The 14,731-nt window shown below is 41.2% G+C and overlaps 1 protein-coding gene across 1 annotated transcript in view; it reads right to left on the reverse strand.

Annotated features, from left to right (window-relative positions):
* The window catches only part of Nlg3 (Neuroligin 3), a 51,126-nt gene that overhangs the window by 7,001 nt on the left and 29,394 nt on the right, over positions 1 to 14,731 (reverse strand). Inside the window, exons 4-6 of the mRNA XM_065478001.1 lie at positions 6,376 to 6,835; positions 2,272 to 2,400; positions 1,963 to 2,188 (exon numbers count right to left, since the gene is read on the reverse strand). Of these exons, the coding sequence (XP_065334073.1) occupies positions 1,963 to 2,188; positions 2,272 to 2,400; positions 6,376 to 6,835 (815 nt within the window). The remainder of the gene's footprint in view (positions 1 to 1,962; positions 2,189 to 2,271; positions 2,401 to 6,375; positions 6,836 to 14,731) is intronic.

A 14,731-nucleotide genomic window follows, 5' to 3' on the forward strand; every position in this document is an offset into this window, starting at 1 on the left:
GGCGGTGCAATTTCCAGCAGGAGGAAAATGCAGCCTGTTTTGTTTGGCTTCACAGTTATAAAAATATTTTGCCTTGAGTAGTAAAAATAATTTTACAGAAGTTACTTTGGATTTCGTCGCAGTGAACCAGAAATCGCACGAAATTTACTCATAGCAATATATGAGTTGTTGACTTTAAATTTTAATGTGTTCATAAGAGCTTCTCTTCTCGGAAGACGAGTTTCATATTATTCAACATAAACATTGTTTGATGCGTTATTAAATCTCATTTTAGGAGATGATCGAGTTAGACCGAGTTAAGGAAAGTCTTTTTGCATAATTCATTGGGAGAAACCAAAAAGGAAGTTGCAAAATTTAGGAAACTACCTCCTGAGCCTGAGCGTTCAGAAATTTCCTTAACGAGGTTGATCAAAGTCCTTGTTTAACTTTGGGATTTCAATGCAAACACTTAAAGTATAAATGCTAACAGAAGACTATTATTTTCTTAATCTTTATTAGTTTAAAATCACCCTTTTGTACGTAAAATTACCCCATCTGCATCAACACTGTAGAAGCTGTATATGGTTTCAATATTGATCCTACAGCAGGAATAAATTTTGCTTTGTTCAGACTTTCTTAGGAGAGAACAATTTAAGAATTGTCTGATGAATAATAAGTTATGCCGATTATTTCTCAGACCAGTTTATAAATATTAATCTTGAGGGAGGCGCGTAAAAAAGTATCGAGAGCATCACCGAGAGAACATGCAGCTTTTCCCACTGATATAACTCTGAGGAGCAGCAGGAATATGAAAGAGAGGAAACTGGAAAAATTGCTCTCCAGAGAGAAAAGTCTCTGCGAATTTAATTAAAATAGTTTGCTTGTATTTGCCAATGCAGCTTTTCATATTACCAAAAGCAAGCAACCCCCCCCTCTCTCTCTCATCTGTCCTTCGGCAGAAGCAGGGGAAGTTTTGTGTTAAAAAATGGGCGCTCTCGCATGAAATTAATTGGATTTCTCCAGATTAATACACATTCGGGCCGGCGGCGGCTGCGGAGGCGGTGCGGGCGCTCCTGCACTCGCTCGCCGGAGAACTTTGAGAGGGCGGAAAAGTAAGTGTTGCATGGCACGATGATGGCCTGGCTCGTCGTCGTGAAGTTTTTAATTTATACTTTCCTGGCGCGCCGCTTTCCTGCTTATCAGGTCATCATCGTCATTAAGAGTACGTGTTGGCAAACTTTGCAAATCAGTTCAACTCCCGAGAATTTATTATGAATGTATGCGAGAGGAGTTCAAAAGGAGCGGCGCCTCGTGCTTTTTGCGTGATTGCCTCTCGCCCCAAATTGTACTAGTTTTTTACTGCCAACTTTACGGCTGCATGCGCGAAATTATTTATTAGCGCTTCATGCTCAGTCTCGACATGCTGATACTACTGCTTTGAACTTATTCTCGTCGCCCTCTGAGCGTGGCGGACAACTTTTAATCGTGTAGAATGCTGCTTCCGACCCTTTCAGCCCACCGAGTAATCAATTGCATGTATGTGCAGGTTTTCGCAAATTAAAGAGCGAAAAGTTGCGGGCGAGACCGAAAAGGGGGGATGCGTGAAATGAGAAAAGTCGGCTAACTAGTGTTTCCACCTGTTTACCCCCGACTCGCATGCAAGAGTGGCTGCGGCTGCTTTTTTAATCATTTACGCTGATGAAAAGGCGCGCCTCGCTGGGGCAAATAAACGTGCGGACCGGAATCCGGTGAAAGTCCGCCGAAATCCGCGCGTCACGCGCAAAAAGCCCATAAAACAAGCACCGGGGCAGATGCTGCTCTTTGCAAATGATATAAAAACGCCAATAAAGCGCGACCGGGTGGATATTTGGAAAATAAATAAAAAAAATCGTGTGTGGACGGTAATAAAATACAAATCCGAGCAGTGGTGCCCGGCTGGCACGTGCGAAAAATGTAATCGGACAAAAAGCATTTTTGTATCACCTGAGGGAAATCTCCGAATTTGGTCTGGTAGTCGAAGACATAGAAGAACGAGTTGGAGGGTCTGGAGACCGAGTGGAAGTCTCCGGTGCGCACGAGCGGCGCCACCACTTGGGCGTCGCCGAGCGCCTCCATTGTCTCGTCCCGAATGTTGATCGGGTGCTGCACGGGACGCTCCCAGTCGGTGTACTCGTTCACGACCGTCGCCAGAATCTCGTTCTGGTGGTACCTGCGAACAAAGGGAAGAAAAAGCCCCAGAAAGAGGCCCCAGTCACGCCTGTGCGTGCGAGATTTTTATTATTTAAAGCCCACCTGTAGGTGTCTCTGACAAAGGCTTTCAGCAGCTTTCCACGCCGTTCGTTTTCGATTCCGTACTGAATGTCTTCGGCGGCGAACACGAAGTACGCTTCGGCTCTGACGACCCCAAACAGCAAGTCGTACCTGTGCGCATAAAACGTTGAAAGAATTACCTCAAACGTGCAACAACATTGCCAAAATAGTTGAATTATTTCAATAAATAAAACTGGTTGAAGGTAGTGCACCTCGTTTTAAATTATCATATTACTTTCTTGATTTTATTCTGAAATATGTTTTAAAAGAGTGCATCCAACCAGGAGGACCATTCCTGTAATGTCTCTTTTAGCAAGACGGCTCTTATGTTGATTGATAAAATACCTGTGAAAATTTAAAGGCGATGATCGGTCTACCTCGTCCTAGCTAAAAGAGATATTACACGAATGGTAAAATAGTGAAAATTACATTTAACAATCAATCACGGCCAAGGTTTTCTAGGCTCTTAAAAATAAATTTAGGATCTTGCAGAATGTGAAAGATTATTGGAAATTTTACTCTGAGGATAATATTTCCTTGTCATGCTGACTTGCAGCAATAAAAAATTCACAGAATGAGACAAAAATATCCTGTATTAATTTTGGTCAAACTGGAAAATTAGGAAAAAAAAACTCTTCACATGTTGTATTTTTACCTTTATCCACTAACAAAATAATGTTTAAAAAAACTCCAATTTGGCACAATTTGTAAGAAAAAAACTAACTAATAGCTGTATTAGACAGAAAAATTATTAACTGGCTTTATACTTTTGCTTTAAAACAAACTCTAAAAATAAATCAGAGAGAGGCAATAAAAAGTTTCTCTTTCTCATATGTAAGCTACGAACAGAGTTTTTGCTCAGCCAGTCAGACAAAGTACCAATAATTCGTTTAAACTTTTATAGATTACGAGAAGATTTTATATCCACGAGCTGTCGACGAAAGATGCTCTAGCTTGCGTAATCCTTAGCGCTCTTGGCAATCGTTTTGCGCTCTCATTTTGAGTTTTCAGACGGTTGCAGATCAAATATTGAACTGGAGCAGGAAAAGGAAGAAAAGCAGTGTTTCCAAGATAGTGTCGTTGGACCAATATTTATCCTGCGAGAGCGGATTCATGCAAAAGCAGTGAGCAACTCGATTTTCACGTTTCTGCTATTCATAAATGCTCTCTAGACAGTTATTTTAACTTTTGCATTGCGCTATTTGTCATTTTCTTCCTTGCTGCATAAAAAACAGAAAGGAAGAAGCCAGAGAAAAGAAAGCGAAATTCCTGAGGAGGCAGAGCCGAAAAGAAGTCCTTTGCAATTTGGCCCTCGTCTACAGTATCCCCTTTCTTTTATCTCTGGCCGTTTTTCTTTTGATAAACGATATGTACATATATTTTCAGGAAATAACAGAAAACGGCACCGCTTTGTCAGCGTAGTGCGCGACCACCATAAAAGAGGAGGGCAGCAGTTTAAGGCAAATAAATTCCTTCCTCTTTTAGTGCCGGGACTATGATTTGTGCACGGTGACTGGAGCCACTGCGTTCGTTCGACTCTATTCACCGGCAGCCGAGCGTGAACGAGGGGTATCAGTGTCCTGCAGCCTGCGCAGCATAAATGCCCCGCTTGTTGCATAACTTTCGTTTAAACGCTTCCCGTGCTTTTGCCTTACACTTTGTCGGAACAAGAACGGCCTCTTTGACGTGCAGCGCACGCAAATTGGTGCAAATTGCAAATGAAAAGGCAGCTGAGGGTCTCGCGCTCAATGGGACTGCCAAGGCGGAATATCTTGATGTGATTATTATCAAGGCTCGTTGGCTGCAAGATCGTTTACTCGCCGATCGGTGAAGCGCAAGGAGTCGAGCACGCTTGTGGCTGTGTCGGAAAGTTTCCCCGATTTTGAGTGAGCGACTGCCGGCGCCGGCAAGGTGTAAAATTTGGCAACCTGCGAAAAGTTAGTTTGGCTGATTGCGTAACTTTTGACCCGGCAAACTAGTTTAAAAGCCGTTTGCACGGGTGACATCTAAAATAACATCGCTAAATCGCTGATGGTTGCTTCACCAATTCGCAGACAGACTGCTCCGTCAATGGAAATTGACGCGACTTGGAACCTGGAAACTTGTTGAAAGTTCAAAAACTAATCGGATTATGAGATTTAGCATTTTATCGCGTTTTCACTAATCTGGATGACTTGTTAAGAAGTTGAATGAATGAATAATCACAATTAAAAATGTATTTTGTTTTACTTTTTAATTTGCTCTTCAAGGGATTAAATATTGATTTTTGGTGGGGAAATAAAGACGGTACACTGGTTTTTCTCTGTCCTCCAATCAAAGAACGAGCACTAATCACGCATTCTTAAGACTTTTGACTTTTTCGAGCTAAACTTCAAATCATTTAACCGACATTGAGCAACTAAAAACTGTGTAAGTCCTCAGTAAAGCCTTCTGTAAACTAACAAATGCTTGAAATAATTTTTATTTTTGGTGGGCTAAAAGTATATTCATACGAAAATATTTGTCTTTATTTCTTTCGATTTCTAACAATTTTGGTTGCTTTTAACCCTAGTTTTAATAGAGGGAGAAAAACCCGATGTTACGTCGAATTTATATCATCGTTTAGTTGTATTTAACGAGAAGGCAACACAAAATGTATCTAGAAATCTCATTTTTAGTCAGAAAATCTAACGTAACTGAAAATTTATTTAGAAAAATTACAGCCTCAGAAATTGTAATTTTAATTAAATGAGATATTTATACTGCATGGCTGTAGTCTGTGTGGAACATTAAATCTGGATGGATAGCTTTTAGTGAAAATTATATGAGGAAAAATCAAATACCGTTCTCGTACTGTACAGCGGCTGTTTCAGCCCCGCAGGCCTCATCAGCAGTACTATATTTACCTCCAAAAGCAGAATTCATAACCACTGTGTAAGCTGCAGAGAATTCTGATTCAGCGATCGTCGAAAACGGTTAAGCTTTTCTCATTTCTGAATAAAATCGAAAAGAGGATATGAGTGACGGAATCTCATCACTCGCCCTCTCTGTGATTTTAACCTTCCCTCACAAAAATTCACCAGCTCACAAATACTATCCATTTTATTGAAAAGCTAATTTCAAAGAAAGAGGAATCCTGCATTTATTGACATGATAATTTCTTTATTTGTTTGCAATTGTAATAATTCGCGAGAACATGATAAATAGCTCGTTAAATTGATCAAATATACAGTTTAAAGCCTACACAGTATGGTTATGCATAATTTTTTCATAAAAAATTTTAAGCAAATAAATCGTTGAGAGGGATAATTTTAAAAATAGTTAGTTTGGTTTATTGAAAGATACGTCTTCTTTGGGGCAAATCCATCTCAACTAGTTTCTGTCGCATCTGTTGCCCTATTTAAGGGAAGTGACATGTTTGGTTCCATAATGGAAAATTACATTTAGGGCAACAGATGTGGCCCGAAATAGCTGAGACAAGAGCAATTCACCAATTGTGCCAGAATTGTGTTTCCCTTCTTCTTCAACTATGCTGACAAATTTGAGAAGACTGACGGCAATGGAAGCGGAACAAAAAAGGTGTTCATTGCGGAGCGGGAAATTTCCATTTTTAAAAGAGTTAGAAATGTGCGGTTCGTTTCCGTTGTGTTTAGACAATATTCGGACACAACAAATACTGCGCCTTGTTTTGAAACAAAACCTAAAAGCCCTTTTCCCATTCACGGTTTTCTGTTTTTATAGCGTGTTAAAAGGACATAAAAAATTGCGACATTTTCTTTTTAAGTGGTATAAACAGCTTTTCCACGACATCAAATGGTTCATTTACGCCACCTCTGTTGATAGTGGCATTTTTATCACCACCAAGGCATATTTTTCAGGACAATTATTTCAAGGGACCATTGCTGTAATTTTAAATTAGTTATCTCTCGCGAGCGTCGGCTCTTCACTTCCTTTGGCATCGGCGCAAACTTTGCGCCTTCGCGGAGTTTATAATTCGCCATTCTCGAGCATCCTTCGTCGAAAAGCCGGATTAAAGAATATGCGATGAAGTAGCAAGATAAACAGCGGCTTAATTGGATAAAAAGTGCTTCTGGCACGGCGACAAACCTGCCAAGCCGGTCGATGTACTTTTTCTGCATCATTTCCTCAGGGTTGACGCTGCCGGAGCTCCCTCCGCCCGCCGAGCCGCCGATCGTGTCCAGGATGACAAAGTTCGAATTAATCCCGGAACCACCACGTTGTTGCCCGCTGTTCCAGACGTTGGCCATCGGCGGCGGCGCGTCGATCACCACGCCGTCCACGCTGGGCCCGAAGGCCGTGGCCGAAAAGTGGCCGCCGCTCACCATGTCCAGCGAGCCATCTGCAGGGTACAGCTGCGGCGACGGCACCCGCATCAAAGCCTCCAGCGGCCGCTCGCGCAGACACTTGAGCAGGTGCGTGTCCGGCACGTCGACGCTGCAGTTGACGCTCGACGCCACGTGCCGCGCGAACTTGGACGGGTCGGCCACCAGCGCCCATGGACTTAGCGACGAGCCACTCATCAGGATTGCGCGGTGAAACAGCATCCCTAAAAACAGAAAAGCACAACAATTTCATAATTGCATTTTTAAATGTTTGTAAAATATGAAGTGCTCTTAAAAAATAGAGGATTTTTCTTATTCTTGTGGTCTAAATCGATAATAATTATTACTTTATTTTCGTTTACACTCAGAGGCAAGTAGTGCAGTTTGACTTTTCCACAATTTCTCTGCAGCTAATATACCGTGGCATGAATTTTGTTTTGAGGTTAAGCATTGCTGATGAGGCCTGCGGGGTCGAAGCAGCTGCTGCACAGTGAGAGAGCATGTGATTATATTTTTCTTTTACTATTTTTTCATTTTTAAGCCTTCTCCATTCCTTGTTGTTCGCCTATGGGAGTAGCCATTTGAAAATCATTGAGCTATTTTTTCATCTTGGAGAGGTGGTGTGATAAGTGGGACTATACATTTTTTTTTAAATTAGGCTTTGAAAGTGAGAGGGGTTAGTTTTTTGGCACATCCTTGATATGAAATGAAAGAATCCAATGAGCACCAATAATTTTGCAATCCTAAGATTCTGCAAACTTTAAATCATGGGTCTCAAACTGCTGTTTTGTAAAAAATATTTGATCAAATCGGCATTTTAGGCAGAGCCTGCTGCGCTACAAAAGGGCACGGAAATATTTAATCTTGGTCCGACAAATAAATTGGAGTTTGGTTTCATTGTTAAGATGACAACACTCGAGGTTGGTTTTTCCATGTCGCAATAAATGAGACCGGACAACATCCTCGTTGCGTAAATTTTTATGGTTTATTTTTATTAAATTTCAACTGCCTTAATCCACACTTACTACATAAGCAATTTTAAGAAATTATTGCAGTCACAGGAAATATGAGTTTCAAAATAAAAATATAATTCAATATTTCATTTCGCTTTGTTCTCCCAAATTAAAGAATTCTCCCGCTCTTTCCAAAATTGGTGCTCTTGTTACTGATAAAACCCTTTGACAAGTCATAATTATTACTGCATGTGCCTTCTATTTTTGTTGTTTCACTGCTGAGAATAAACTTCCGATTTATAAAATTGTATCAAAAATTGTAATAAATCATGACTTATGGCCCTCCTATATTTTATATACTTTAATAATTGTTGTATAAACCTTCTCTGTGATTAGCTTTTACTTCAATTGAAACTAATAAGCAATTCAACATTGGTTTTGCAAATTGGGATAAGAGTCATTAAAAATGAGAGCGTAAAGTCGAAGGAAAAGTTTTAAAACTGAACGAACACATAATAATATTACTCTCGCCGCAATGAGTCACAATCATTGTTAAAAATTGTATAAATTCTTAGAAACCATAAGATAAAATATGGAACGTCCATTATAAATGATGAGGCTTCTTTTGAGCGTTAAAACTCGTCTCAATTACTGAGCTGGAAGAAATATATCCCTGTCGTGACTGATTTTGCCACTTTGTTCGTCTTGACAACTTACTCTCGTTTGTCAGCAGCTGACATTTCTGTCCTCAAAATTAATGAGACTTCGAGAAATAGCGAGCAGTTTGTGAAGTCGCGAACAACAGTCAATGCCTGCTTTACATCTATTCAAACTCCGAAATATGAAAATAATATCTTTGTTCGCGCGAATCCTCCAGAGGCACGTCCTTTTGATTGTGCTTTTAGGCTGATGAGAATGTATGTATGAAGGGCAAAGTTGCAAAGCGTGCGCTTCTCTTCAAGTGGCTGCTGGGGGTGACTCTGAAGTTTTTTTCTTTGAAAAGAAAGATTCAAACTGGAAACACACAACTACTGTGCTTTACTAGCTACCTGTGCCGCTAGAACTTTTCCTCATGAATAGTTATGTGGATTTTTATTCCAGAAAATCGCATCACCAGCGAAATTGAATTCTATCAAAGAGACAATTGAAACGAAAAAACCAGTATGTTAAAAGAGCGAGAGCATTGCTTTATTGAACCATCAAGCACTCAAACATATTGCCATTAGCGGAAGTGAGTGGAAGAAAGCTTTGAACTTCCATTTGACCTAATGGCTAATTTGGCATTCAAAAGTTGGCGAACACCAAATTTGGGGGCTATTACGCAGAGATGTTTTGTACGGCAATGCTTGTGGGCACAAGAGCCGCCTTAATCAACCTGCCTTTTATCATAGAGAAACCGGCACACCGCGCTCACTTTTCAGCGCTGCATTTTATACCCAGCTATTTTGGACTAATTTGAAAGTCTAATGACACATTTAAAATTTATGTGGCAAAGTTGCTCCGTCGGCGCTCGCCTCGCGCGCACATACATACACACACACACACAAACGCCGGCTCACCCCTTTCTTTCCATTTTTATATTCACGGCGAATAATCCGGCGCGCCGGAGTGTGCTTTGTGCGCGGCACAGAACTGGGAAAAAGAAACAGCATAGGCCAAGTTTTCAGAGCTCCGGAATAAATGACGGGCTAATCAGGCGGGCTTACGTGGATTCAGCCGGCGCTCAGATCAAAATTAATGTGTCCGGGACAAATTAAAGCTCAGCATGACGGCGGCGGCGGCGGCACCGCTGAAAAGATGAATATTCAAGTAATTCGAACCAACTGCGCGCGGCGAAACATTCATTTTTCTTCCATTATGCACCCTAGGATAAAAAGGGTCGCCATGTCGGCTGAAGCCGAGAGTGGGAAAATTAAAAAAATGAACCTGATGGGGGTTGATGAAATTCAGCTCTGTCACATTGAATCTCTGTTAAGTCCGGCCGGTGTGTCGCAGAGCAGGGAAAGCGAAAAATCTGCGGTGTCAAAAGTAATAATGGCACCTGCCCTTTTGTGCAAAGTGCGGAAGAGCCCGCTGCTCCCGCGGCACACCAACTTGCCGACTGCTCATTTGCATATCAATATTACGCACGCCGAGGAAGCGGCGGTGACACTTAATTAATAAATTGGCGATGCCACCGCCTATATCCCGCGCGCTGTAGACGCCGAAGCGAAAAATTAATAAAGCCAACCCCTGCACTAGTTGTTCGCCTGCGAAGCACTTTCACGCCTTTAGCACCTTTTCAAGCATCCTAATCGAATTTTAAATTAAGATTTTGAAGGCTTAGGCGAGCTGGTGGAAATTTTCGGATATTTATATATGCGAAAGTGGATCAAAGAGGAAAAATGAGAGACGTGTAGTAAACTAAAAAGCTCGGTGCTTAATTTGACTTAAATTTTACATACAAATTTTGAGCTAATGTATAAAAATAAAGAAAGAAAAATATGTGTAGAGAATTGATGCTAGGCAGCAGTACAACTAGCTATTTGCATTTTTGGCTTCAATAAGCAGTTGATCGAATTACATAATTGTTTGAACCATTCTACAATGTGCAATCGACAAAAGAAGACCATGAAAAATTCAAATTGAGCTATTTTACCAATATTTACTGCGTGAGCTATTTTTTATGGCTGATTTAGATTCTTTTCGAGCAGGTGCCAAATCCATATTAATTTGGGAGAGATCTTCGCTACGAAATAAAATACGGCTTCTAGAATGAAGACAGTGAACTATCTACTTGAAAAGCACATAAACGGTGTGTGGCCAAAGTTTTAAAAGTATCATACTCATACGTGTGTAAATTTTCGGTTTTATTTATTGGCAACAAGGATTTTTCGATCTTTTGAAGCATAAATCCTCTTTAAAAGAATATGTATTATACCATTATACCAGTAAATGGATTGCCAACATAAGTGTACCATTTCGTACTCACTTGCCTTTCATTTCTTTGTTTTCTCTCTAATAGGATCCTTGTAGGTTTGTAATATACTGCCAGTAATTTATTGTTGCTTAGATTGTGTTCTAAAGAAGTGGATTACACTGAAGTTAATTAAATCATGTAAGATAATTTACATTAATTTACAGTTAGTGTCTTTAAAAAACTGTGCTCGTTTTAATTTAAAATACAGTAAATCTTGCAAGTTTCCATGCAGAAGTGTTTTCTGCAGTAAACATCTGTAGCGATTCTTTTCGCTTGGCCAACACAATATACGAGCCCAAAGGCCAGTGATTTGTGCTTGGCAAAGCGCAATGTCTGAGAGTGTCCCTCAGGCACTGCGATAGATAGTAAAGGGGGCGAATAACCCAGCAAAGCCACTTGAGTTGTGAAGACACGCAGAATTTCTGCTGACGGCTCTTCCTCCCACAATGGAACTACGCAGATTCAGTGTATTTGCGGGAGGAGACAGGAAAAAACGCAGATAACAAAACAATGGAAATGAAGAGCAGAGCATATACATTGATTGACGTTAGTATTATGCTGAACTGTTTTTTAATGGATTGACTTTTTGTAAAGATAAACATTTGATATTATGTTGCAACATCCTCAGGGCAAATCATCTCATGCAGATATCAAACAAATAAATCATTCATCTATATTCGTCTGAAAATGTTTTCATAAACAACGAGGAAAATTAATCGCTTTAAGGGCCACAGGTAGCTATTTATGAAAGGGGTATTGAGGCTGGGAGCGAAACAAATTTAGCACTGTCTGAAATTCACCACGTGGGTTGAATTCAAACAACCCCTTATCGATCAACACCCATCATTTTGCGATGTGTTTTTATTGGAGGCAGTTTGTGTGCGTGCGTGGAGCTCTGGGATGGAAGCAAGCAAGTTTGCCTCTCTTTCTCGCGATATTTGCATGTGTTTGTGCGGCGAAGCGGGGCGGTGCGTGGGAGCCGACGAATAATTACACGCAAGAGTCTTTAATTTGTTCAGGGGAGCTGGGATGTTCTCGGAAAACACGGAGCATGAAAATGTCAGTGGCGAGAATTAGATAGCGCGCGGAAAAGTCGCGAGATAAGGAACAAAGAAGCCCGTGATGAGAACGGGCGAATGAGGATATTTGTACAGCCACGCCTTTGAAGTCACCCAAGAGAGGCAACGGGCGTGGTAATTAATTTTATGCAATTGGAATGAGCGGCTGTCGACCGCAAGCAGTGTGTGGAAGACTGCTTGTCTTTCTCCGGAGAGAGTGGCCCCGGCCGACACCGTTCCAAAATCGATAGGCCGCGAAACAACGCACTGCTGCTGCTGCTGCTTGCTTTCGCACTCTCGCTAATGTGCATGCAAGAGAGCAGAGAGACGAAATTTGCAGCGCGTCTGGCGGCGTCGCCGTGTAAATAAATCCTCGCAAAGCACACGCCGAATATCATCTGCGAAAGCTCTATATATAGTGCGCCTGCTTGCGGTCTCTGCTGCTGCTGCTGCTGCAAAGGGACCGACCCCTTGCTCGGTCCGACTAATCCTGCGTTAATTAGTGACAAAGGGCGGCGCGAGCACACACACCGGCTTAAAAATAGTAGTGAATTACACGCTGCAGATTAAACGTGCTGGTTGAATTTTTGATTGCGTACTCTCCACTTTGCCGCAGGATCGCTGCCACCGCCGTCGCCGCCGCCGAGAATTTCTATACGTGCAATTATGTGTATGTGCATATATGCGTGCGGTTCATCATTTTGCGGATTTGCCGCTGCCGCCGTCTTCGTTTGGATGCCGGGGGATTATATATCGGGAGGGAGTGGCAAAATGATAAGCAGCTCTGCGGTGAGGTTTCAATTAAACTTTATACGTGTGCGATCCCACCTCAACAGCTGATTTGAAGAGAGCACTCATTAGGAGTCGAATTAGAAACTAAATGTAGCGAGGGGAGCACAGTCTCTTTTGTAAATATTTGAGTGGTTTTTAGAGAGTCGCGTCAATTCAGGTAATATGCGTGATGCTCTTCACCAGCTTTGATGATCGGGCCTGAAGTTTTAACATCTGCATTTTGATCCCGGGAACCAGATAATATTGAACATAAAATTCAAATTAAAAAAGAAATGCCTGCGCTGGAAATTTTATGAATGTTAAATTATCCATAAATGTGAGCAGTCGAACATTTTGAACGACCGTTGATGCAGAATTCTCTGCTGCTAATTTAGTTTGGAATTTGAAGTGCTGTTAACGTTGACTGTGTGTGGCTCAAACGGCAAGCTTTACTATATGAGAATTTCAAGTCTCTCGTGCCGTGCATCTTGCTTTTCGGTCAATTCCAATCACAGTAAAGCTATTTCGTAAGCTATTTATTTTATCGAATATTAACTTGGAAATGCAAGCTATGCAACCTCTCGGCAGCCATGCTCCACAGGTAGCCTAACTCTCCGAATTTTCGTCTACGCGCACTGCACCTCCATAATTTCTGGTTCGCCAGTTAAACTGCAAATTACGTGACGCGAAGGGAAAGCCGCCTTTACCGCATTCAGTATATAAAATAATTTAATGCCCTTGTTAAGCGGCGTTGGTTTCAAATGAGTACAAAATTTCTCGCGCCTTAACACAAACAAACAAAGTGTGTAGAAAGACTGCACGCTCAGGGGAGTCTCCAATTTAGTTTCGAGCAGAATACACTAAATTAAGGCTAATGGAACAGCCCAGAGGAAGGTCGCAATGGTGATAAAATTCACTTCGCACTGCTATGTAGAGCAGGTGGAACGTCTCTGATTCGCAGATTTGTGGCGACGGCATTTTTAAAAAGGGGCTATAGATCACCATAATGCCGATAATATTGGTTATTGATTAAATCTCAGTGCAAGGGCGCGTTTTCTGCAAGCATTCTTGATATTCGACGGTGGAACTTTTGCCCACCAAAAACTCTAGTCTTGGCTGCAAGCCTAATTGATTTTTAATTTTTCAGCTGGAGTCCCTCGGTTTTTTTACGAAAACAAAAGTCAAGTTTCTCTTTTACAAACCCACCCTAACCGTGAGAAGCCATCAATGAGTTGCGAGAAAGTTTTCAACTTTTTTTGCATGTCAAACAGGCCGTGCGTCGTGCCGCGCATTCAGAAGCACACCGCGCTCAACGAGCGGAAAACTCACAAAATATGTTTTGAAGTCGGCGCAAAAGTAATTGGCTCGACAAGTCTGATGAATGATCTCTTCATCAAAGTAATGCGCCGAGGGCGTTATTATTAGCAATCGTGAGCGAGAGAGTAGGTGGGAGGGAACCAACTTTTGCGAGTGAGCGAGAAAGCACGCATATACATCTTTCATATCCCACGCGGCGCCGAACAATGGGCGCGCGAGGAAGGAATATCACATACACACACAGTTCATTTCTGCCGACACTCACCGTGCAACAAAATCGATGTTGATCCGGCGTCTTGCAGTCAGCGCTTATTGTTCGTCGGAATTGCCAGAGTCATGCGAAAGAACAATATTTCCCCAACATGGGAAATGAATAGTGGCACATAGAGTCAGAGGAGGAGGTGTTCTGGTAATTTGCCCGCTTGTCAGACGGAGAAATGGTGGAAGATAATGCTTCCAGTCTAGCGAATTGGTGGTGTATCAGACATCAGACTTGAATGCGTCATAGATATACAAAGTTTCTGTCTTCGGCGATTAAAAAGTGATTAATTTATTAAAAAAATATAATTCTAAAAATATGAACACAATTCGTTTTGAACATAGCCTACTAGCTGTCTTAAGTGCGGGCACAAACCGAAAACCTGGCCTCTCACTCCCCTAATAAAATTAAAACAGGAGACAAATAATGCTAAGAAATATTGAGTTGCATTTTTCTCCCATGCTTGTATTTTTGTGGGGGAGTAGTGGTACCAGAAATTTTATTGCACCAAGAAGAAAATAAAATTTGAAATTAGTTTAAATGGCAACAGCTCTCCTATTTGTGTCGAGTTTCCCACAAAACACCAAAGTAAACTAATCTAATAGCTCTAAATACTTTGAAAAGCTCTGCTAGTAATTATTTAATTAAACAACAGCAAATTTCAAACACCAAATATGTAATTTAATTAATATTGGTTTAACTTAAAAAAACTATTTTCTATTTTAACAGCAGTCTCAACTCAATTAATTGAGGCTCAGCATGAACATTTCGTCAAATCTTGAGCAAGTTAAATTGTATTTTCC

This window comes from Cloeon dipterum, chromosome 2 (assembly GCF_949628265.1).
Source record: "Cloeon dipterum chromosome 2, ieCloDipt1.1, whole genome shotgun sequence".
NCBI lineage: Eukaryota > Metazoa > Arthropoda > Insecta > Ephemeroptera > Baetidae > Cloeon > Cloeon dipterum.